The 26,997-nt window shown below is 37.8% G+C and overlaps 1 protein-coding gene across 1 annotated transcript in view; it reads right to left on the reverse strand.

Annotated features, from left to right (window-relative positions):
- SEMA3C (semaphorin 3C) overlaps positions 1-26,997 on the reverse strand; it is a 116,746-nt gene that overhangs the window by 13,160 nt on the left and 76,589 nt on the right. Inside the window, exons 7-13 of the mRNA XM_066550933.1 lie at positions 25,465-25,584; positions 23,510-23,652; positions 21,397-21,511; positions 19,209-19,278; positions 16,370-16,514; positions 11,437-11,659; positions 969-1,057 (exon numbers count right to left, since the gene is read on the reverse strand). Coding sequence (XP_066407030.1) covers positions 969-1,057; positions 11,437-11,659; positions 16,370-16,514; positions 19,209-19,278; positions 21,397-21,511; positions 23,510-23,652; positions 25,465-25,584 — 905 coding nt within the window. The remainder of the gene's footprint in view (positions 1-968; positions 1,058-11,436; positions 11,660-16,369; positions 16,515-19,208; positions 19,279-21,396; positions 21,512-23,509; positions 23,653-25,464; positions 25,585-26,997) is intronic.

Genomic DNA, 26,997 nt, shown 5'->3' on the forward strand with positions numbered 1-26,997 from the left:
CCTTGTGCTGTATTAATTTATGTTTCAGTAAATGGAATCTGCACTTTCTTGGTGAAGAGTGTGAATTTTAAATAATATCACTCACATATATCTTTTTAGCAGGAAGTCTTCAACAAAAGCCTAGAAAGACTAGCTATGCCTTTATGAGTGTTAACACAGATGCCTTTCTGAGTTTTCCTTTTCTTAAGGAAACCATTAATGCTGCCTCAATAAAGAAACTTAAATTTTCCTTTTTGTATTCTGTTAATGAAATAGAGAAAAGGCCATGACAAAATCCTTAACTAAGTTTATAGACACATAATACCACTTGCCCTGAGACTACTGTTTAATGAATAGCCCATCCAAATATTTGAGAGGGATTTTTCGACATGAGGGTGAACATTTTCTTTAGGGTATTACAACTGTTACATTCCAGAGTGATTGACAGAGGCTATTCCTTTATCTCCCTGTAGTTTTTGTGTTTCTTTTCAGCTTATGTTATTTTAAACTTGTAGCTTTCTTGGATCCAGAGGCATGTGACTTTGAAGAACAGGAATTAAGCAAAAACAACACTAATTTGATTTCATTTTGCAACTGAGAACTAGGAAGATCTTCAGATAATCAAAGTACAGAAATCTGAAATTCCAACCATACACAGCAACAGCCTCTATAGCGATGCCAAGGATAAAAGTCTCCTTCTGGAAGCCTTTAGAACATGACCTCCTAAAAAACTGATTATCAAAATCCTTCTAGCCAGTATATCAACATAAAAAATAGGCAACTGAAATATAGGAGAAGAAAAGGGCTTCAGCTAGCTCTAGCCTTCGTAACAGTCAACATTTTGTAATCTTTATGTGGTTATCAAACTGACAGCATGCACATTTACTTGATCTTTTACCAAATCATGGTTGCCCTTGCCAAAGTCTGTTAGAACAAAGTGTTTGTGTGAACATACACACTGGAAAAACAAAAGAAGGAGAAAGCCAAACCTGAAAAACCTCCATCTCTTCCAAAATGAGTTCTCCACTTGCAGAGAAGTTGGTGGGTAGGACAACAACTTTTTGTACAGTTCCTTGATCTGCAACAGGTGAGAACAAGTGAGACCATGTAACACAGAGAGGGAGAAATAAAAAAATTATAATTCTTTTTCATTAATTATAAAAGGAAACCATTGAAGCAAGCACTTTGACACAGAGAAAGGTAAGAAATGCTTAGTAATTTCTACAGTTTGGAGTCAGTAAGAATGATGAGATGATTCTTTATACAGCAATACTATCGCAGTATTATTCTCATATATGAACATAAGTCATGATAAGGTTGAAGTTATTACCATTACTGTTACCATTCTATACAAAGAGATCAATCAAAATCAGTATATTCTGTTGCTGTACAGACACACAAAAGAAGAATTTATCCTAATAATCTTAAAGTAAAACAATATAAACAGGTAAAAGGGAGCTACTGCAGGATGTGATATATTCATACCTGATAATAAAATGCTAGGATAACTGATGACATGAAAGGTAAACCTTTCAAAGATTAACTCTATCTAGACCTAAACACACTAAGATGAAAGCTTTTTTAAATGAAATTAAACCAATAATCAAGTACATTATATATTGGTAGGAGTTAATATTTTGCTCTGTAAGATAAAAAGAAAAAGCAAGGCAAAGATATTTCAGCTATTGTATCATGGTTTCCCTCTCAAAATCCAGCTCCAAGCCTCACAAATCCACTCAGAACAAAGGAGTAAGCAGAAATATGTGGCAATGACAGTGTTTTTGCAGGGTAGATGTGATGAATGAGACCAAAGGGGAATTTGTGATTAGTTTTCCAAATTTCTTTTGTGGAAAGAATATGTGTGATGAAGGGGTCCATCTGTGAAGGCTCTTACAGGCTGAGACAGCCACTGAAGTATTTCTGATGTGGCAGAAAAGGCAGACTGTGGGATAATCACAAGAACAAGCATTTTAACTTGGAAAAAGCACATAGAATTCCTCTTACCTGAAAGACCTAGAAACTAGACTGAGTAAAATAAATCTATCTGCTCAATACTGATTCTGAGGAATCAGATTCTGAGGATTCTGAGAACACACGGTACAGGTTCTGTTCAGCCTTCAAATTTTTAAGAGCAATGTAGAGTTGTGCAGTTGATAGAACATTAGCACAGCACAAAACAGCAAGTATCTACATTTATTAGGAAATTTTAGTTTCCTGTTTGGCAAATTATAATGAAGACATTGTAAACTGAAAAAGTTCAATTTTATTTTTGTTTTAAGCTCAGTGACTAAATACTATAGCTAGAGCTGCAGGGTAAGATGATTACTGTAAATAATTTAGATCTCCTTATTTCACTCAAGGAAGCCAGACACCACCACCACCACCACCACTACTACTACTACTACTACTACTACTACTTGTTGTTGTTGTTGCTATTATTATTACTACAAAAAAAGGTTTAAAGCCAGAATATTGATATTTAATCACTTGCCCACACACAGAGAGCACACTGCAGTATTTTGTCTTTAAAAAAAAAAGAAGGAAAAGAAAAACTGAAAACTGACAAGACTTAAAAATGTGTAGCTATCAAGGTAACATGCTCAGGGCATGTTAGACATGAATTTTTCATGAGAATTTTCCACAGAGATATTTATTCTCATTATACAATAGCATGATAAAACAGTTCCTTCTGAAGAAACTTCACTGAAACCAAATCTTGTGATAGCACAGCTGTGGTCTAGCCTGGGTGCCAGTATTAGCTAAGTTATGAGAACCTGAGAGAGATTTACCAACTGCCAGGACCCACAGAAGTGTTAAACTGCTGCAGATGCCTCCCTCAGAGGAAAGGAGAAAGGGCTTGTGTGTATTTCCTCTCCTACTCAAGGGAATAACCCACTCACACATGTACATGGCTTCAGTCCAGTCTACCCCTGCTTCTTTGCATTCTTTTATCAATTCTCTCTCTCTAACTTAGACTCTAGCTTACAAAATAATCAGAAGAGCAGGAAGGAATTGCAGCCATTTGTGGTGTTTTTTTGAAGCTGCCTGCAAAGTGTCAAGTACCTGTGACCCTGACACACAGGGCACTAAGCATGTTGACAGTGACCTTACCTGCAAAGGAATGTAAGGCTGCTGAGCCCCCTGAAGAACCGGTTTATGTCAATGATCCATTAGCACATGCCACACATTTAAAATTCCTACATTGTCTTGAGTCCTCAAACACTGCCCCAGACTGAAATCAGAACTTGAAGGGAGATTTTATCCTGGGCATGGGCACAGAAAATACCGATAATGTCTGACGCCAAGTCCCTGTGTCCTAATAACCTCTCCTATTTGTAAAGCAGGCTCCTATCTGCCTTTTTGTCACACCCCAGAAAAACACACAGAGTGAAGGACTGTTTACCTTACTATTCATTCCCTTGACTCAGGGTTTTACCATTTGCTTTGACTCAGTATTGTACCATGATGGACAAATATTTGTAGAAAGGAATGTTCCATTGTTTTAAAGGAGACTTAATACAATGTTTAAAATAAATATTCAAGGAGGCAACAGAAAGCTATTGATTAAATAAAATTTCTTAGAGCAAGGGATTCTATTAGTCTGTACATATATATCTTTCTCTATACACCTATATATAAACACTTCCAAAAATACACAGCTTATAGTCTATAGCTCTCCCATTTCTTCTAAAAACAGTCTTGCTACTGTAGTCCAGCCTTTTCCTTAATAAATGAAAAGCAAATATTTGCCCCCAAACCCCACTTTTTATTTCTTTCTCAGCAGCACTGCTGTCTCCTCTATAAACACAAACTTGTATCTGACAAATCAAGTCACATGTGTCCACATAGAAAGCTTATGGTGTATTTGAGTTTTGTTGAAAATCTTGTTTGATTATTTCTGCTAATAGAAAAAAAGTGAACTAAATTCCCTGAGTCAGAGGAAAGGATGAAGCACTGTGCACTGCAGGACATCCATGAAAAGCAGTGCCTGAGCTGTTTCTGAGTGTATTTCACCATAGATGATATTTTATGCTGTAAATCAGGCATAAGAGATCATCAAACAAGTGCAGGTGAAATTTTTTCAAGTTTGGTCATTGTATGAGATTAGAAGGCAGTCCTCTAAAATTGATAAAATTGAGCAACATGGTTTCCTTTGCCATTTACTTGTTCCTTCCAGAAATCCACTTGAAAACAGTTCTCCATTGCTATGATTTTACACAGTCATGAAAAAGCTACTATGTCTCCAGAATATCAATCTGCCACTAGAAATGAAGAGGCAGATTTTTGCTCTCCACTTTCTACACTGGGAGCTGTCTGCAGCCTTGCATCAGCTCAGTAGTCTGTGTGTCAAGGGGAGATGGACAAACAAAAGGGAGTCTCCCTCAAGCTGACAGCAAGAGGACAAGAGTGACTTAAAATGCTTTTCCATTTAAACCTGCTTCACAAATGCAGGTGTCCCAGATTGACATCAAAGACAATGACACTGAGATCACATTCCCTCTGAGGGGACTGAGAAACTGGGAACAGCAAGGGAGGAAAGTGCAGGCTAAAAAAAAGGTGTAGAATGTATTCAGAGTGGGAAATAAATGAAGAAGGAAGGCATTCCAATAAATGGAATGGAAGCATAAGAGGGAAATCATCATCATCATTATAATTATAATAATATTTCTTGAAATGCAAGACATGATTCTGGACTGATATTAATCAGCTAAGCTTCATCAATACCAGTTAGACTGTGCCTGATTACATTAATTCCTGGTCTGCCTGACCATGGGCAATGGAAAAAGCAAAGCTTAATGAAAAGACACAAAAAATAGAGAGGTTTTTGGCTGAATCAGAAGGTCTCAGTATAAAACTAATTTTCTGAATCTTGACTAGTTTTTATTTCCCCAGTTCTAAATGAACACTGCAGCTGTCAGTAATGTGAGCCTCAAAGAGAGCTGGGACCCATTTACCCCTGAGCCACATCACATGGACAAATTGAACTACAAATAAAACTCCCAAATTTTCCACATCATAAAAAAATTACTGCAATAGGCACCAACTTCTACTCTCATATGAGTTTTGAGAGGCCTCCTTCAGTAATCCCCACCCCTGATGTGTCTGACACTGCTGGAGACCCTCTAAAAACTTCTTCTCCATGTTTTTACCTGTCAGCTTACTGGCAGCTAATTATTTCTGGTCTCTTATCTGAGTTGAACCTGATGTATAAAAATAACCTTACAAAGAAAAAAGAAAGCAAAAAGTTCATAGAATGTTTGAAATCTGTCTGTTTGAGAAAATATTGAGGCTCAGCAGAGCACCTGAGAGGGTGGCAGGTTAGCAGTCAGGGCTGACAGCCACGTTCTCACGCTCTGTGTCTGCTGTAATTCAGAGCTCCCACCACAGCCACTAATCTCTCTGTGCTCAGTTCACTCATCTGTCAAATGGGGGCAATTTTTTTCCAGCTCATAATATCTCTGTGAAACTTCATAAAATTCAAGCAGCATCAAAGAACAAAAAGACAGATACAAATGCTCACACTTGAGGGTGAAGTTTTTGTATAGCCCCAGCTCAGGCAATCTTTTGGGACACAGTGTGAGCTTGCTTGAATAAAACCTGAACAGGGGAAATGAAGCAGGTAGAGGTACACCCTCTAAACTTACATATCACCTTCAAAGTATGTGAAAAAGCTTTGGATGAACAGGTCAACAAGAGGTTATGAATGACTCAGGCACTAAGACCACGAGGAAGAAGGAAATCGTGTCAGATGCCTGTTGTGCCACTGTTGTGTAACATCATCTCCTCAAGCTTACAGTCACAAAGCTGCAGCCAGGAAAACTATGGGAGGCAAGCTTGCTCTTTTGACCGGATTTATCTCTTGGTTAGAATCTGTAGATCATTTGGCTATGGCATTACTGGAGGCTACTGTTGTCAGCAAGGGTTAGTTTTCCAAAAATACAGCCATCATACAACACTATGAAAATGAGTATTACAAACTTATGCTCTGAAAGCACTTAATGGATCTAGACTTTGAAAACAAATGTTTCATCAGAGAAGAAAAGATAATGAGAAACATCGATCAGCCTCATGCCACATCAGATGCATGTGGCTGACATTATTCATCTCAATAAGCCACACTGAAGTCTGTAGTGTCTTTTTATGACAGTAACTTAGATCTCTTTCCAGAAAAACATATCATATCTTGATAGCAAGAAGCTGAAAAAAATCCCATTGGTGTCCATAGATGTTTAATGTACCCAAGTTTGACCCAGACATTTAAATATTTTTGTAACACCAGGAGCAATAAAAAAACCCTGTGAATAATTTTTGGTGGTGCAATCTGTGTGTACTTTGACCAAAGGCTTTCATGCTGCAAGCAGTAGGTGGCATGCTTAATAAATGAATATTAATCTCACAAATATGTTCTCATGGTGTTTTACTGCTGTCTTAAAACTCAGATAGAAAACAATCTACCAAAGGATGAACACAAAATATTGAAATCTCAGGTTCTTTAGATCTAACTGAAATGAGCAAACAAATTACACTACAACTCTAGGGTGAATCCAAAAAACTCAAGGCTGAGTCCTGTCCCATCACAGAAATGGAATAATTGAAACAGAATTCTAATCCCAAATTCTTGAATTGAATATGTTATTTCTCATTGCATAGGGAAAAAATACCATCAGAATTACTCTAGTCAAATATGTAAATGAGTGATTATATTCTTTCCAAGTAAATTATCTCTTGGGTTTCTTTTTGGGAAGACAAGGTAGGTAGACAACACTTCTCTTGCAGCACGGCTCTCTACCAGTCCAGACTTGCTCCTTACTCCAAGTCAGCTCATGCCAGTCAGGGGTGAAGAGATCCCTTAGTAGAGACCAAACAAATCTAGCAAGCTTTGTGAAGTGCTTTGGGAGTCTTCGTGTTTAAAAGCTGAGGAAAAATGGGAGATTGTAATAATTTGAAAAGCATGGAATGCCACATGAACAATGTCTGTTCCTGGGATTTATTTTGTTTGCTATGCAGGTAAGCAAGGGATAAAAACCAATGCGTTAACTCTGGGTATGGAGCAGCCCCTGTGAGCACAGCACTTCTGCCTGGGGGAGCAAAGGGAACACTACATTTAGTTGACACCAAGGTGAAAAAATTACAGAGCTGCCTATGCCCTCCTGTGCCATGGCTACATGATGAAAACCACTGGGGCTGTCGGAGCTCTGTACTTCTGTTATTCCTCACTTGCATTCAGGAACTGATTTATTACTAAGGCTATAGAGGAGGAAGAGAGGAAAAGCTAAACATTTTGTGTGCTTTGCATCTGGCAAGACATAAACCACTCTGATTTCAAGCATGAGACAGGTCACTGACAGTGACAGACATGGCTGGAAATATCTCAGTTCAGCAGCAGTAACTCATCATTTGAGCTGAGTGTAATTGTCACCAGGTGTCCAGTCCCATTGCCTCTGGCTGTGGGGCTCCAGGCTCACAAGGAAATTATCACATGAAATTCTCCTATACAATGTGGTTTTTGCATTTGCTGGGATGAACTGACACCAAAGCAAATCCCCTCTGCATTCCTTTTGACACTTAATATCTCTATCAAATCCTCCTGAGTCTAACAGAAAGCAGAGAATAAAGAAAACAAGTTTCTCCTCTCAGTGCCTGAAACTTGATCACTTTTATTTTTAAAGGGCTGAGAAATGCAGTAACTTGCATTGCAACGATTTCTTTGGAGGAAGACCTTGGAAGGCATTAATGTCCTGTGCCCTGCTCAGGAAGAATAATGCCTGCCCTCCATCTCACTAGAAAGCAGAAAATGATCCTTGTCCCCAGTGTAATGAAGAAGATAAAGCAATGAATATAAAGTATCAAGAGCTGCACTTTCTGTATGTGGTCCATGATGGGTCCTGTGCTGGTACACAGAGGAGATTAACGTAAGAACAAACTGAGCTATGTTTAGTTTTTCACAGCTCAGGTGTGTGTATGAGGCCTATTGATCACCTAAAAACAGTCAGATGGTCATCAAAGGATAAAATGAAATTACATATGTTTACCTCTTGCAGAGTTATTAAAATGCTTACTATCAAATTGTGATTTCAAGGACATTTCAGCTTTTCAATAGTTTTCCAGGTTTAACTATCATTGCTACATTAACAATCTATATGGTCTGGGAACTTATGTCTCAATTGTTTCCACTAAGCTTTAGCAGAATTTGCCTCCAAATAACATTGGGTGCTTACAGAACATTTTAAAACAATGGCACCACAATACAGTGGAAAAAAAATAAAATGTTGATTTGAAAGATCTGTACTAGCCTACCAGTCAAGGAAGAAAACTAACGGTAAAGTAAAACTTCTCTTTTACCAAATTTTCTTGTGCAGTTGTGTAACAAGAGCAGGATGCTCTCTATCAACACTTTTGATATTTCTATAGTAGAAGAATTCTTCAGGAAAGAAGAAAAAATATCCTAACAGCTAACAAAGTCAAAATTGTATCTGCATTAATTAAACTAAAGAGAAAATGTGGGTTTATGTTAGCGGTGGGAAGAGGGAAGGGAGAGGAAGAACCCACCTTGTAGAAAAATCTGTTCCTATTTAGGTTAATTTAGTATTTTCCAACAGCTGCAGATAGGAGAGAGCCAAGAATACCTTAAAACTCATTAATCAATTTCCAACCAGGAAAACAAAAATATCCAGATCAAAAACTTACTAAATTCTCTGAATAAGGCCCTGACTATGTCTTATCAGATATTAAGCATTCACTCTGCATCAGATGGAGACTTGGTAAAGGTTTGGTGGAAAAACAGGGAATCATAGAATTGTTTAGGTTGGGGAAGACCTGAAGGAACGCCATTTGGAACCAGCCACAACTGGATGTAACTCCATTCCCCTCCACTCTCTGGGCCCAGCTCTCCAGCCAGTTTTATCCCAGTGAACAGTGCTCCCATCCAGGCCATGATCAGCCGGTTTCTCCAGGAGAATGCTGTGGGAAATGGTGTCAAAGGCTTCACTAAAGTCCAGGCAGACAACACCCAGAGCCTTTCCCTCACCCCCTGTGTGGGTCACTCAGTGACAGAAAGAGCTGAGGCAGGACTTGCCTTTCACAAACCCATGCAGGGTCTGATGCCCTGGTTGTCCTGCACACACCATGTGATGGCACTCAAGATGATCTGCTCCATAAGCTTCCCCAGCCATGATGGTCAGCATGACAGGTCTGTAGTTCCCCACATCCTCCTTGGGCCCCTCCTTGTAGATGGGCATCACATAACTTCCAATCAGCTGGGTCCTCCCCAGTTTGCAGGACTGCTGCTAATGATGGAAAGTGGCTTGGAGAGCACTCTGCCAGCTCCCTCAGTATCCTTGGGTGGATCCCATCGAGTCCCAAGGACTTGTGTGTATCTAAGGGGTGTAGCAGGTCACTGACTACTTCTCCTTGGATTATGGAAGCTTCACTCTGCTTCTTATTCCTGTCTTCCAACTCAAGGGCTGGGAGCCTGCAGAACTGGTCTTGCTACTAAAGACTGAGGCAAAGAAGGCATTAAGTACTTCAGCCTTTTCACTGTTTCCAGTAAAGGATGGAAATTCTCCCTAACTCTCTTTTTGCTGCTAATTTATTTATAGAAACATTTTTATTGCCTTTTACAGCAGTAACCAGATTGAGTTCTTGCTGGGCTTTAGCCCTTCTCATTTTCTCCATCCATAACCAAACATGAATTAAGTGTTTTTGTATTCCTTTCACTGAACTGCAGAAACCTGTAGCCTGTAGAAGACATCTGGTGCAGTCCCATACTCAAAGCAAGTGCTATAAGAGCAGGCTGCTCAATGCTGTGTTTGTTGGATTTTGAACCTTTTGAGTCTCTGAAGATGGAGAATTCATAACCTCTCTGGATCCTTTTTCCACTGTTTGATCATGGTGATGGCAAAACCTTTTTCCTTTATATCTATTAGCACTGTCCCACACTGCAACTTGTGTGAAATCCCTCACCTTGGCACTGAGCACCTTGAGAAGAGTCCTCATCTGTTTTTTTCCCCACTAGGCAGTTGTACCCACCCATGTGATAGCTGTCAACAGCATTAAGGTCTCTCCTTAGCTTTCCCTGAATAAACCCATTTTCTCAGCTTTTTCGCATGCATCGCATCATACAGTCCCTGAACTGATCTTGCTCCATTAGGTCAATGTTTTCTTTGTACTGGTGAGCCCACAGCTGGGCACAGTACTTAAAACAGGAGCCAAACACAGGAAAAAAATCCTTTCCATCAACTTGTTTGCTGGATACACTTCTGCACACAGAGCACAATGTGCAGTTGGCCTCCTTTGGCACATAGGCGCCCTGCTGACTTTGATAGTTGGAGAGGTTTTTCTAAGAAGAGTGAAGAGAGTTACTTTTAATCCTTTCCCCATAGAAGCCTGACATTCTTAAGAGATTTTTTTAGCACCGGCTTCCTAAATCTAATAGAACAATATGGTTATTCCCAGCCCCGTGTGAGTTTGTTGGCAGACACAGTTTTTCTACAAGCAGAAAACAATCAGGGCCCCAATAATATGTGAACCATAAAAGCAATGCAAGCCATCTCTGTAATCATTTTCTGATGTTCAGACATATATTTGTTCTCCTAGAGTTCTTGTCCTTTGTTCTACTTGAAAGTAAAAAAAAGTAAAAAAGATTAGCCTTTGTGCTTATTGACCTCTAATGCCCTGTTAAACCAGTGGGAGTTTCAGATGTGAGTGAGTCCTAGGGTCTAGTCAGAGTACCACTCTACTTGTCTGCTTCAATCTAAAGGGTGTGATTCATATCAGAATATCTTAAAAAATCTAAATTTATCCGTAAAAGAACCACTTAACCTGTTCCCTGCAGACTTCAGACACATAACACCAGATTCAAATTTGATGCAAGTAAAAGCAAAATATAGGTTATATTAGACAGAAATTTTTTTAGAATATTTGGATCAAGTTCTCTGTGTCCACTACTGCTAGGACTCCAACCATTTGTTTCTTTTTCTCTGCTAAGTATTTACATATTACTACTGTTTTCTGGAGGAGTTGTTTCAGCCTTTGTAACATCTTGATCAGATTGTGTTTTTCTTCAGGAGTAGCTTACAGCATATATCAAATAATGATGATGAGCATATAAAAAAATTATAATGCTAGATTTTGTTTTTTTTTTCTAAAATCTAATGTTGAATCATATTGCAGACAACCACACTCAAGAGAAGTATTATAATTTAGATCCAATAAAATATATACCAGTGTTGTTTTTTGTCTCATAATTAAGATCAATACATTGTACCTCTTGCACATAATGACACCTATAGTAAAAAGAAAAATACACAGAAAGTAAAGAGGATTCATGGATTTCTATAACATTTCTGTCGATTGCAAACATTTAAACAAATATTTCTGAAAGCTATGAATTGTAAAAAGCAGAGTTGATTGCAAAACTGCAACAGAGGAAAATGAATGCTGCCAAATTTGTCTTACCTGTTCCAAGAAACAAGACGTGGTATCTCCCATCAGCAGCATTCACTCGATCCACAGCAATCTTTGTATACTTGTAGTCAGCTCCTATCCTGATGATTAATGGCCTCTTGTGTATTGGGTAAATGGGATTAAACATCAAAGGGTGGTTCCTAATGAAGGTCACAACATCGTCTGGAAACTCTTTGGTTGTCCGCACATTGGGCGTGAAGGCTCCTCCCGGACACTGCAAGAAACAGGCACAGCAATGATGAACAGTACTTATCATCTTTCAGAGTTTTCATCTCCAGATCACTTACAAATATGAACAGATGACAAAGGAAATTCCTCCCCAAAAAAAGCACTTCAGACTTGGGCCAAAACTTACTATATTCCAGTAAGGGGATTGAAGTGTTGAATAGCTACACTTTGAACTCTCATCACTTCTGATAAAACAAACCAAACTGTATTTTTGCACTTTCAAAATCCAGCTTGATGGCAAAGATCTGTACTTCTGAACCTATTTCTACATGTTTTATGCTTCTAAACTGCTGGTTGAAAAAAAAAAAAAAATCCAAGAGATTGGTATGGGAAGATACCAAACTTATGTATCTCTTTTTTTACAGAATTAGTTCAAAGGCAGAACACAAAATCTCATAGTTAATTGCAATTTGGGCAATATTCCTCTTGTCATTTTGTTGATTATAAGATGATGAAAGGGCCTGTGACTCTGCGACTCATCTTCATTTGAAAGAGAAATAATAATATGGAGTTGAGGAGGGAGTCCCATAACAACTTATTTATTTGTCTATACATTCCCCTATGCCTTAGAAGTAATTGAAGTCTATGAATTCTTTGGATGCTTCTTTAAATATAATGAAGAACCATCCCAATAATCATCCCTGAGGCATTCTGGGCATCATGAGAAAATAAAAGCCATCTTAGAAAACTCAACTCTTTACTGAGTTTGAAACTAAAAGGAAACTGTGAAGAAAACAGAGCTATGTCAGTAATTGGTACAAAGTTCTCCAGGTAGTTATGTTAATTTTTTTCTCAGCTACCAGTACCTTACTTATTGCTGCTCCTGAGCTTTCATTTTTTCCCCTTACTGTATTTCTGAACTGTGAAACTCTCTTCAGAGTACTGGAGATATTCAAAAGTGTTTCAACACAGTATTTTTCCAATTGGAAAATGATTTGTTCAATAAAAAGCACTTGATGGAAATTTGTTTATTTTGATGAGGGCCATTCTTACATCTAAGATGGAATTTCTGGTCAAAACCACAGACAAAAAATAGCCAGTAGCTTAGGGAGAGATTTACCTCACCTGACTCCTACTCTCTTAAAGTCAGGCATTTATTCTTAGGTTTCCTCTGTAGTCAGTAATTCAGACTGAACACCCTGCTTTTAGATGGCTAAAATTACATAAAATGAATCATATTCTGAGAGACATGGAATCTCTCTGGGGATATGTGAGTCATGTGTCCAGCCTACCTGATGAGCAGCAATGCTAGAATTTGGGTTTTCACCTCCCAGGGCATCCCCGTAACCACAGGCAGGAGTGCCTGCTCTACCCTCACTGCTAAAAGCTGTTCCATACTGTGCACCCAATAAACAACTCATTGGGCATACCAGGAAACAAGTACAGAGGGAACTTCAGCCTAATCACAGGCTTTAGAGTCATCTTCTGGCTCAATTAGGAGTTAATTATTTATACAAAGTAGAATAGCTCTGGTAGGAGCTCTTCAAAAGAAATTGCTCTGGAATCAGTACCCTCCAGGAAGAAGAACCAGAACTCAGCTCAGACATGGGTTGTTTCTCTCATCTGACATCCTTGCTGATTTATTTTTCTCAGCTCATATTTATCCTAAGGGTTTTGTTTTGGCTCTCATTAGAAATGATGCTCTATGTTAATGCTCTAGGATTGCTCACAAAGTTCAATTCTTATTATCTTGCTTGCTCTATCCTCTCTGGCATATTCATCCACATTCCAGAAAATGTATGGAACTATCTGTTAAGATTAGCAATAAATGCTTAAAAAAGAACTGCATTCATCATTAGCAAGATTATTCTACTTGGTAGTGCTCTGCCAGACCTCAGTTCCTTTCAAGAGGGATTCTGTTTCACAAACAGTTCAACTTAAACTTTTCTGTCTCACATAGCTCAATTAGAAGTCTTTCTCTGATACTTTCATCCCTTCCATTATTGAGTTGGAGTCATAAGACTTTTGTCTGTGACTTATTGCAAAAATGTCTGTGCTATGATTCACACCAGCATGACCCTAAAAACTTACACTATATCATTGTTCCGAGCAAAGCTTTAACAAACATGTTTAATCAATTAATTCTTTTGCTAAACCAGTGACAAGCAAAAGATGATACTGAAGAAACCCATAAGCTCTCCCTTTCCTGGAGGGATTGAATGGGCATCCCATACAGCTCATTCAAGAACTTGTCTACACAACTTGTCACACTTGATTATCTGAATTCTTTGATTTACAGCATATTCTCCAATATGCTGTAGGTACTATTTCTGTAAACTCTGAAAAATGGAAACTACCCTCAAACATCACTGAGTTTAGTAGCAAGCTGCCAATTATGTATTTCTTTTTCCATAAGTAAGTTTTGCTTGTGGAGAAATAAGAAACCACTGGTATTTAGTGAAGGCCAGCCAAACACTGCTGAGTTGATCATGGCCAAAAGAACGTATTGCTTCATTTAATCCTACTGAAGCTACGCTGAAGCCTTTCCATTGTTTATCCAGTGTACTGAAACATGATGAACTTTCACTTCTACCCAGAGGTTTAGTATGAATATCTCTTTAGGCAACTGCAAAGTAGGATTTTCTATGTCATATAAAAAGGCACCCCTGTCTAGCCCAGCATCCCAGAAGTTACAAAAAAAGTACATTCCAGAGAAAAGAAGACCAAGCCCCACAGACTGCAAACTTGGCTAATCATTTTAACTCTTTGAGCACAAATTCTGAGCAGCGAAAAATCGCCATGTCCCAACTTTCACAAATGCTTTGATATATGTGAAAAATAAAGTTTGTGGCACACATTGAAAAGTAGAATTTTTTTGGCAGTGAAATAAAAGCAAAGGCAAAGAAATTTCATCTTAGAAAATATGACTTAGGGATACTCTGTTGTGGCTGAATCATGAGGAAACACAAAAGCCAGTGATCCAAAAATGAGCAATGGTCATCTAAAGGAATCTCTATGAGCTATGATCTAAGAATTTATCTTCCAATTCAGAGCTCCTCGGCACATCTGGAAAGTGTACATAATTTCTGTCACCATGTTAAATCCAAATCTGATATTTTTTCTCCTTTCTGTTGTGCTGGCCAATTTCTTTAGGCCAATCTGGAATACCTCAGAAGCCTCCATGAGATGAACCAAAAAAAACATGGCAGTGGTTGAGGAAAGACATACAAACAAAACACTCTGAAGCAGCAAGAAACTGAAATATGACTAGAGATTCACAAGAGTGTGAAACTTCCTGTTTAAATGGGTCTTTTTTCTAAAGCTTCAGTACACTCTTGAGATTAGAACTGTATGAATTAATTGCAAGGAAAGACTAATGCTAGCAAGACCTTAGTGGAATGTCAGGTATTGATTAGTTAATTCTAGAGATCTGGGAATGTAAAGTCCTAACTCTTACAGCCAGCAGCAACTGCACTAAAATATCATGAAGAACTGTGTGAGCAGGGATTGTGTGAACAGGGAGAGCTATTCCATGTATCTGAGCTATTCTATGTATGAGAGAGAAAGAAAGAAAAAGAACAAGATCTTGCAGCATAAAGACAAATCAGACTGAAATAGTGATATGGTTAAAGGTTCCCACAGGGACTGGCAAAATTAAAATAAAATTTAATTTCCTGTGAGTAATGGAAAAGCACCAAAGTGTTAATCTAAAAAAATATAACTGTATTGTTGAGAAATAATTTATGATTCTCTGCATATTTATTTTGTTCTGATACTTGAGAAACTGTAAGACTTCATACGAGTCAACACACACCCACACAACCATACTTCATTTAGCAAATATGGATTCAGAGATGATTCTAGAGAAAGTTCATACATTCTTCATTAAAGCTTGAAGTATGAGATGTTACATTTCTGTTACACATAAATTAAGAATAGTTAAAAAAGGTAAGTAAGTAAAGGAAAAAGTGCATTAACAGCAACTTGTATACGTCATGAATTGAAAAGTAAGAAGAAACAATAGTTTTGTTTAAATATTTCATGAGATACTTTTACACAACTTAGAATCAAAGCTAGCTGTAATTGTGTACAGAATTTATTGGAAGATTATAAATACCCCTGATACAATGAAAGGAAGTCCTGAAAGCAAGGCACACAAAAAGCATCCTCACAAGGAAGATGATGGTGAACTGCATAGCAAGAAAATGCTTTTATTTCTAGGTGTCTCATCTAAGATTCAGAACCTGGTATGGTATGACTTAGTCAAGTGACAAGTCCCAGAAACCTTGTTCTCTAAAACTGTTACTACATCTCCTAAGCATCTGAGTAGAGGTGCAAGATTCTAGAGAACTAAAGAAAATTCATACAGACTGAAGACAGACTTACAGACATTTGGATCCAGGCTGTGGAACACACTAAAAATGCTTTCTTTGCATGCTTCTTTATTTAGCTACATTTTGCACAAATGTACCCACAAAATGGAAATGTGCATGCAAACAAGGGAACTATCACCTAATTAAGCAGAAAGAGAAAGAACAACTAACAGTTTACATGACTTTTAATTCTTTCTAGAAGACTTCTAGATGGGACATGATTTGCAGACGGATTTTCAGGCAACTGAAAAGCAAATAAAATAGTCCTGAATTGTAACTGTCACAGTCACATACAGACTTTTGTCCCAGAATAAATAATATTTATTTATGCGTTAAATTAAGACAAGCAATTGGCAAGACTGAGTAAACATCTTTGTACTTACAGTGCCAGGTCGTGGGTATGGAATTCTGCCCTGATATGGAATCAGCTGGTGGTTTGGGCCCTCCTTATGTGCAAATGGTCCATTGAACACAGTCTGGATGTCAGACAGATGATACACACACACAGCTGAGCCTTTAAATATGGAGCTGGAAGACAAGAGAAAGTTAGCATTGCAATCTACCAACTTTTTTAGAGCTTTTCCAGAATTTTTCATGGTCCAATGACGAAACATACCTCTAACATAATATTGTATACAATTGATTGCTTTAATATGGATTTAAAACATTTTAAATCATAATATGGATTTAAAACATTTTAAATCAACTAATCTAGCTGCCCAATATGCACCACTACTTCTTAAGACTTAGCACCTTTCTGAACAGTAAACTGAAAAAAGAGAGAGGCAGGCACTACCCTACTGGTGCAAAAGGAAGATTTCCTAATGCTAAATATAGAAGAAATATAATCTGGCTCCACTTAAATCAATGGCAAAAATATTGCTGACTTCAGTGAGGCAGGAATTTTATAAACTTTGTACTGCCAAGCTCAGCACAGGTTTCCAGAACTCCTACCACTATATTAACCACAAGATCTCCATGAGCCTCTTAAAATACATGGCTAAAATATTAATCAAAACATCCAGAGCAATCACAATTGTTTGGATTATTATAATCTGTTTCCAGCTTGTTTTGCAAAAAAATGGGGACAAGATGTGGCTGTAAAGGAATTACTCCTATACAGTCCTCAAATCCACCCATAAAACTGGTCTTATGAAGACCCAAGTTTGAAGCTTCCTGAGGGGAACCCAGGGATTCAGCTAAGAAAAAAGTGGGCATGTTCTTCCCACTGCTCTAGATTCAGCCATGGGTCCAGGTAGCACAAGCTCTGAATGGTCTTCATCACCCTGTGATGATGAAGGGCACTAGGGGAAAAATTTCCAGATTGATACTAAGGCTGACTATAGTGATTAAACTCTCTAATTTTTCCTCTTGCTGCATGCAAGAACTGTGGTATTTATTTAAAAAAAATGGAAACTCCAGACAAGTCTAAAATCTGCCTAATGTTAGCTGTAGGATGAAGATAATCCAAGTAACTGTTTTCAATTGAAGAAGAAAAAACACTCCAGAAAAAAGCCTGAAAACATTACACATAGTGTCCAAACAATAGAAGTGAAATCCACATTGCTCTTAGCTATATATGGATTAGCAGAATGAACCTTTTAGATGGATTATGGTATTTGTGGAAATTTTACTAGGTATTAATAGATTTTGAGAAATGCATTTAGTCTTTCCAGATGTTTTATGCTAGATTTACAGCATATTATGACACTAAAATAATTTAGCTCAGTATTAATCTATTTCCTTCTGTATGATTCAGATAAAAATACTAGTAGTTATTAATTCCTGTGATGTTTCTCTCTTGCTACTGTTATGAGTTGGAAGTCTACAGAGATGAAGATACAGGAACTATTAGGGAGTAAAAATCCTTATGGTTTCTGTATTTAACTAGATAACATATTCAACCTATAGTTGAACAAAAATAAGGCAAGAATAGACCAATGCAAGTGTAAAAAATTCAGTAGAGAGAGAAAATAGCTTGAGAGCCAGGAAAAAGTGAAAGTTTCTCTTTTTTGTCAGCTTATATGTTCCTGTGATTCAAATCTTATTTCCACTGACAAATACCAGAATTAGGTAAAAGTATTTCCAGTTCAGTCATCTTTCACCCCCAACCTAATGATAAGTGTGGTTTTACTACTAAACCACATAAGCTCACCCTTTTATCTTTTTGTGATGTAGGAATTATAGATAGCACTTAAGTTTACAACTTGTGTAGTGTTTTTTTCCCCAATTAAATATCATAGATTAATATTCTCCTATCATATTTACATATTTGAGTAAGTATACCCCTATATCCCAATGAAAAAACTCTTGGAGAAAAAAAAAATCTGAAAGGATTTTTTTACTAAAAATTGCTATTAAAGGAATTATTAATAATAAATTACATAATTTTCTAATTTGATAAAAAAAATTAAAATTTAAAAAAAAAACCCAGGAGGCTTCTTTGAAGGTAAGACATAACATCTAAATAATAAAGGGTAACATATCAGAAATCAGGAAATAGTAACCAATTTTACTCTTTGTTAACACTATGCAGTGAGGGCAAGAGGAAAAATAAGAAAAATAAAGGTAGAGGTGGAAGAATCTGTTGGTCCACCTGTCAGTCTATCTTTGTGGAGAGTTTCAGCATAGTAAGCCATATCTAGTGCTTCCACCACCCTTGGGAGCTCAGTAAATGCTTTCTAAACCAGACAGTAAGTGATTACAACAGACTGGAAACAGGGAGCTGCAAGGAGGTGACCAAATGCCACGCAAGCTTGTCCTTTTGTAGCCAACTGAAGCCAGTATGTTTATTTGCCATCTCTGTGATCATCAGCCAGCTGAGAGACTGGAAATTATTTGTATGAATTCATGTAAGATATCCTGGTTTGATCCTTCAGGGTGCTGGATGTTCTTCAGGAGGTGTTAAGTGCTCTCAGATGCCACATGAGTTTCACTGCATTGAAGTCATTTAGCTTTCCACTGCTGAGCAGTGACAAGTGGCCCTCCATGGAAATGCTTTCCCAGTGGCAGCTGACAGTATGTCAGGAAGCAGTTTGCTCCAAGAAGCACAGCTCTGACATAGACACCAACAGCAATGATGCTGAGACTCCTGCATGCAAACCACAGCCACAGGAGACACACAAAATTGCCCAGCACAGCCCCATCCACAAAATACCAGTTTCAGTTTTCATATAGAAAATCAGGCAGTTTAGGTAATTTTATTCAAATCTCCATGTTTACCTTGATGTTGTAAAAATTCCATACACGAGCGTTGTTCTGGGGTTATCTGTCTCTAGGAGAAACACATCCTCTGAAAGAAAGAGAAAGAAAAAAGAGTAAGAAAAACTTTATTTTCCAGTTTAATTGTTGATTTTATTCCTTCTAAACTCAACAGTAGTTTTATCTAGGACTTGAATGGGAAAAAGGAGACTTAACCACATGAAGAGATCATATATGCATAAATCTAGCATTTAAACATTCAGAAACAAATTTGGAAATTAACTCCATGCCCTCTAGCCTTATGAAGACAGAAGGCAAAGATTTTCAAATACATTCAGGATCTATGACACACATTTTTCTCAGCTGTATCTTGTTTCAGCAGGTTGTTAAGCAGTAGGAAAACATTAAAGTTGCAGTAGGTTAAAGACAAAGAGTTCCCATAGATGGATGTAATCAAAAACAGGGAAATTAGGTGTTTTATTGTCCAGAAAGCACTGGAGGGCCCTCACTAGAGCATTTTCAACATGATATGAATGTCAGACAGCTCTGCAGTAAAGACTGTGAGAGATGTAAAACTCCCGCCTCCTGTTGTGTAGGGATTTATTGACTGCACTGTGCAAAGCTGTACCTACTCACTGAAATGAATTTACCCACTATTACCTCTGATCTGCTGATTTTTTTTTACACTTCAGTGAAAACTACTTTAATCTCTGACAGTTTCTCCTTACAAATGTTTTTAATCACTATAATCATGCTACCTCTTAAACTTAATTTACAACTCAAAAAAGACTGAACTGTGTGAGCTTTTTATCACAGAATATGTTCTTTAGCTTTCCATTAATTCATGTGGCTCTTTCATTTAACCCGCTGAATTTTTTAAATATTCTTTTCAATGTGTCAAAAGCAAAAGACTTCACCATGCAGAACTGGAAGTGTTATACTCTCCTGAATTATACATGAACACAGAAGCATGTGTTTGCTCTCTCCCTGTTTTCTGAATTTCCAGCTGTGACTGTATTCTTCCTCTTTGCTAGGGAATTGTGCTGGGAGCCCATGCTGAGAGCACTGTCTCCTATTCACTATGGCCCTACATATTGTCGTACAAGAACCTAAAAGCAGTTATCCTACTGCTTTGTTGAAGAGGAGGGGGTTGGTAAATCACAGTTCCGAAAGATGAGCTGCTGTGGCAGCGCTGAGGCACTGCAAACCTCAGAAAATCAGTCCTCCAAGAAGCACCTTGCACATTCCGAGCTAGAGCAAGTTAGGATCTGCTCCTAGGCCCAGTCAGGTTCCACTGAAACCTTGAACTAAAGCAAGTACACCAAGCAGCTGTAAATATATAAACTCAAAAAAACTCCAAACCCCATTTGCTATGGTGGGAATCAGGAATAATAATCAAGAAAAGAGAGAGGATACAACGGTGAGAAAATCAGAGCCAGATGCAGACCCAGTGCAGGGCACATTAGCTGCTTATATTTATGTAAAGCACATACCAAATCTTCAATACATGAATTTAGAACCATGATTTTGTGCATTTCAGCCACAAAAAACATAGAATTTGAAACTTTCTGGTAATGTTGTTAGGCATGTAGGTATCAAGCTATGCATCTATTAATTCCTTAATGAAAAGAAACCTCTTGTGATTGCTGTATGCATTGAATATTTACAGTATTTCACATGTTGAAACAAAGATTTATATGACTAAATGATTCCTGAAAAATATTTTTTTATGGATAGTGTTATTGCTGGTGCCACTAATAGGATTTATTAGCATTATCTTGAATTACCAAACTAAGGACTCTACCCTGTGATCAAAAAATAGAAAAATGCATTATGGAAAAGCTGTATGTTACACAGTGCTATAAGAAACACTTTCAAAGGGATGTTAAAAACCCTCTATTGTAATCCAAGCTAGTAGTAAACCAGTAAGAGAGCCACTTAGATGTTTCCTTCCAAGAATTAATTCTTTACATTCATCATTTTTTACATAGTTAAGATTAATTACCTTAATTACCTTATAATTACACAGACAGACTTATGAAGAATTTCTTGGTTTTGCTGTCATAAAACTGCAAGGGGAATTTTGTCATTGGCTTCTAGTGCTATGATTTCACTGTTAACAGTGAAAGAAACTGAATGAAAATCAGTCATTAAACATGCACAAGGCACAGCATTTAGATGAAATTTTAAGCAATGTTTTTTGTGATACCTAATTCATCAAAGTATGTTTCTGTTCCATCTTCGTCCATTACTGAGCACACAAGTCTTGCTTTCAAGAATGTTGTCCACTTGTTCACGAGACTGCGCTGACCACCTGTGTCATTCTGGAAAGGAATATTATTTTCAGAAAATAGGAAATAAAACACAGCTAACATTTTACTGGGCTTTCCCACACTTTTCTCAGGTTAATTCATTATCTTGATAATTATCTGGTAAATTTAATATTAAAAATAGATAGGACTAAGCCAAATCCCCTCATCTAAGCATTCTATATACAGAACAAACCAAGAACTAGTTTTCTGAGTGGATCTTCTCTGCTGGCTTAGCAGAATTGGAGGGTTGGGCAGTAGATTTTTGTGCATCAAAAAATCAAAAAAGTTTTGTGCATGCTGTTGACTGGAAGTAACTGTGGAGCTCTGCATCACTCACTGACACCCAGGACAAAGTCCATGCTATCTCTAAAAAGTCTCATGGTTCTATGCAGGGATGTTTCTTGTAGTCCTGACAGCAGCATAGCTGTACCTGACCTAGTAAGTCACACTAGCACATGAGGTGGATGCTCTAAACAGTATTCAGAAATGATGGCTAGTGTGGCTCAAGCTAGTTATGCACTGTTGCAAGTCCTGCTAGCTTGGTCCAGAGATGGCTTGGTCACAGCTTGCTCATGGATCTTTCCAATTTTCCATGGTTCAGGGCTGGAACTGTAACTGCCAAACCAGGTGATGCAGCCCTGAGGTGACAGATCCTGACCAGCTGTGCTGGTGAATGCCTTACATAAGAGCAGTGTTCTCCAAACTGCATAACATGATGTCACTCGAGGAAAGAGAAAAACCAAAATGTGGAAGCTGCTGAAATGGGATTTCAATAAAGTGCTGTGCATGTTTCACTGATGCTGCTGGAGTTGGTAATCCAACATTTTGGGTGACTCATAAAGAGTCTTTTCAGCAGGTAATATATTTTGTAGTCTTAAAGGTGTTAATACATTAATATGATGGTATGGGTACAAGTATACAAATATGACTGGCTCAGATTTCTTTTAATTTGCCTTGGGATTCTGCCACTGGCTTCAGTGTAAGTCTAAAAAGGCTTAGGTCTTTCAAAAATCATTTGGGCTTCATCATAACAGCAGAAAACCTAATACAGCAGTAATTGTGTGAAATGTCTTCTTGAAAAACACCTAAAATGGCCTTTAGGCACTTTAACTAAAGTACAGAGAATGGAGATTATAAAAGAGATCACATTCCTCAGCATATTGCCAGAGAAGGACAAACACCTTCACACCCAGGTACCACAAAATCACAAAACATCAAATTCTAAAGAAAAGCCAAATTAAAGACAGGGAATGTACAAACATTCACAATGAACTTCCTGAAGCATTCCAAAAGAAGGAATGAATAGGCTAGCAGCAATTGTGCATTTATAATTTTTCTCTCATTAAAAAAAAATTGATTTCACCAGAGATATTAATAGCTGCTTCAATCATTTTTCATCTACAGTTGATTAGAGATACAAAAAAAAACGAAATAGACACAATGAGGAGTGCTGTGAAAAAAATTAATTATTGCCCAGGAATAGCCACAACTGAATTTAAATTTCCTGTGCACATTTTTAAAGTTCGGCTCATACATGCATCAATGCAAGCAAGCTGAAAGAACAGATGTCGAAAAATGAAAACAGCATTTGAAAGTTAAATCCACCAATTTAAAAGCTTGATATTTCTGATGTGCTTTAATTATTTTGAGTGTGTATGTGTGAAAGCCTTCACTGCTTAAAGTTCATTTTTATTAAGAAAACAGTGTGTTTTATTTGTGCTAAGGACAGCAAGTTTGAAAACTCAACACTGGTAACTATTCTGACTCAGTCAGAGAAATACACAAATCCCTGAACCTCTACATTTCCATATTCTTACACGTGTGGTTAGATACGTGTAACCTGTTCAGACCCTAGCTGTAAGCTCAGTAACAGCTCTTCTTAATTATGAATGGTGACACAGAAGCAGGAAATTTTGTCAAATCAAGAGCTTTTCAAACATTTAGTCTTTTAGATTATCATGTCACACTAGCAGCTTATCCCAGCAACCTGGTAAACAAAACAGTTCTTACTGGGCACACTCTTGCAATCATGGAATGAATTTGCTTTGTGCTGCCGCTGTTGTCTGTGAGTCTTTCTTTGAAGAAGAAGTAGATTTTGGCATCATTGGGGTCAGTGCCATCTGGGATAACATGAGCATCCACAAAAATAGGCTCTGAAATGAAAAAGTTTACCGAAAGGGTGAAACCAAAAGATGTATCAGTATAAGCAATGAATGATTTGACATTTACTGACTGCTTCAAGGAAGTGCTGAATATACCAAATATCAACAGGTAAATGGCTCCAAGCTGGCAGCTGTATGTGCTTGCCTCCTCAAACTTTTATTTTACAGCAAATTTTTAGAGGAGGAGTCCAGAAGCAATGGTATTGGATTACTGCAGAGACCTGAAGGCTTTGAGGAGGAAGGAAGAACCAATGTGTTATATGTTGCACCTAAGGAAAGTCTCATTGAGACAAAATATAAAAGTAAGCTGGAAGAGCTTAGGAATATAACAAATAAGGTTCACAAATAGGAGGGGAAAACAATTTGTGCAACCCAGAAAAGGAAAGGAGGGTAGGCAAATGCTTGAGCAGCACTTGACTTAGAGGCTAGTAAACATAATCAAATGTATGTGCAAAACACTACAAAGGAGAATTAGGGAGAGAACAAAATAATTTATAACCTTAACAGCAAACATACAATGGACAGTGCAGGAGCCCTCAGAATATCTCCTCTGACTGAAGGAAGAAGTGGCCCTTCTCCCTGTATGAAGGCTTTGTCTTTTCAATGATCATGCAAGATTGCTTGCTCAGTTGAAGTGCAGTACAAAGTTTGAAACAATCTGATACGAAGGTTGGATGTCTGAAACTCATTTTGAACTGCAGCATTTTTCTGTTCACATAAGTCTATTCTCAATTAATATAACAAATGTCATGACTTTGGCTCTAAAAGAATATGGAGATAAATTGTACTTTCAAGTACCTGTTTTGAACAGGTAGATTTTCCAGAAATTAGGTATTTTTAAATTTTCTTTTTCTCTAATTCATTTTAGGATGCACATGTTAGGATGCACAAGTAAGTGTAAGAATGTGTAAAAAACAGAAAAACAAAATAGAGAGCAGACATAGTTTCCCTTTCATAGTGAAATGAATTTGTGAATGAAATCTTGTGATTTCATTCTAGTCACAGCCAGACAGGAGTAATAAGTCACCAAAAAAAATCAAGACAAAACCACAGTAACTTTACTTCAACATACCTGAAGGCTTTTAAAAAATGTAACTGCTGTGTTAGTTGCTCTATAACCTTTCATAGCTACCTCTGCTCAGAGGGGTGACTACCATTTTAATTTAAATTGATATAATTGGAAGGAGTCTTCTTACCAGTAAAGATAAGGAGAATATTCACAGTGATGTCAGTGAATCAAAGAGTTATTTGATTCCACTCAGAAATGAGTTTTTCTACTCTGTTTAGATATCTAATTCCTCACCACTGAAATAAGTGGCAATGATCCACATTGACTTCTCTGATAGTGGGACACTCTTCTGCACACATTTTGAATGCAAGTGGTGATGAATCTTCTGTGCAGAGATGGATCACCTTGAATTAACTGAAGCTGGTGGCTTAGAATCAAACACTGATTTAAGGCAATATCTGATTCATTAGAGGTGAAGGCACTTTTCTAGAAATCAGACTGCCCTCAATTGCCATTGGAAAGGTTTTCATACACTTGCCCTCAAAGAGCTTGGTTCAGCTTTAATGCAAAAAAAGGCCCTCAGGTAGGGTGGCCTAGGAGCTTGGTTCTTGCAGGGAACCCTCTACATCTGTGTATTGTCTACAGTTTCTATTTACACACATTTCTTCATGGTTCAGCTTCCTAAATTAAGTTCAGAGTCAAGCTCTTTAAAAGATAAGGTCTTTGTTTTAAGCAAAGGAAAGCAGAATCTCTGTGATACCCATTAATACTCTAGTAAATTAGAGGCATCTCACCACTCAGCCACTTGGAGTTGTGCTGGTCAGTCCTCACTGCATTCCTCCTGGTTAGACTGCGAAAAATGGCTGCATCTGTCCCCATGAAATCAATATACATTCCTGAAAAAAGCTCTTCATCTGTAAAGAATTGAAATGGAGGGAGAAGTGTTATGGCTTTTGGGAAAAAAAAAAAAAAGTTTATTTTAAATTCATCAGCTCTTTATTTACACGGGAGTCTATACAGATAGTGGGTCATGGGAATGAGGTTTTCTCTGATTTACAAAGACTCAAACTAGAATGCATGAGAGTAATCAGATTTTTCTTAGAGGCTTTATGGAACTGTACCATTAAATGCCACAGCAGAGCTGCACACATGGGAAACCATTCTTGATAGGAGGTTTAGTTGCCCTATTTGCACTGCTAAGGACCACTGGAGAATAAGGCTAGTGTTATCAAAAAGTACCACATTCAATATATTAAGTATGCACTTCAAAGAATTTTTTTTTTTTTTTGTTACAAAAGTAGTTGAAGTGACTGGGTTGAATTTATTGCTGCTGTAAACTGGCACATCTATCACAGTCAGTGGATCAGTGCCAATTTTTACCAGCAGCATTGTTACAGCTGCCCCAGGCAGCCTCAAGCTGACTTCAGCATGGCAGAAGCCAGACAATCATATCACTGAACTTTACTCAGAGTAATATGGAGCAACAGTTGTCCCCTGTTGTGTACTTGGTATAGGGTCATTATGCTTGGGCAGAATGAGACATGCAACTCCTACATTAACTATGAGCTTCTGCTCCCTGTGCAGGGCTTAAAACTCAGCCCATCAGCCAGGATCTCTGTGTTAGTTTCAGTCTGTGTGTGTGCATAAACATATGTATATATAATTATAATTACATATACTATCATTTTCTACTCTGTGAATAACCAAGCAATTTCCACTGACTAATGACAATGAAACCCCAGAGTAGAAAACAGTAGCTAAAATAAACTCTAACTCTCAGAGTGGGAGTGGTGGCTGAATACATTCCAGTACAGCTGGGTCCCTTGATTGATGTTTTTGTCTGTACTCCTGGACTACCCAGAGAGTGTGGTGGTCAAGCTGGCAAGAGTCACAGGCTCAGAAATACTTGAGGTTATTTTCATGCTCTGTGAGTGTGTGTGTGTGTGTGTGTGTGTGTGTGTGTGTGTGTGTGCGTGTTCATAATCAGCATGGAAGACTTTTGAGAAACTCATGAGAGGATCAAAACCCTGGAGACTTTGCTTTTCTGCTGCTAACTGGAGCCTGAACTGAACCCTGGCAGGGCATTCAGCAGCCACTCTTCTGCTCTCACCTCTCCCCATGATGACAAGATTCCTACACAGGGGATTTAAGCAATGCATTTGCTGCATGTTGCTGAAGCATTTACTTCTGGAGGAGGTATTGACAGAATGATGTTAGATCTGGACAAATTTATAAGTGATTTTGTATGTTTGCCTCCTTGCCTCAATCCATCAGAACTTTATTCTTATTATGAAAAAATTGGCTGAAAGAGATCAGGTTTATGGTTC

Source organism: Molothrus aeneus, chromosome 5 (genome assembly GCF_037042795.1).
Source record: "Molothrus aeneus isolate 106 chromosome 5, BPBGC_Maene_1.0, whole genome shotgun sequence".
Lineage (NCBI taxonomy): Eukaryota > Metazoa > Chordata > Aves > Passeriformes > Icteridae > Molothrus > Molothrus aeneus.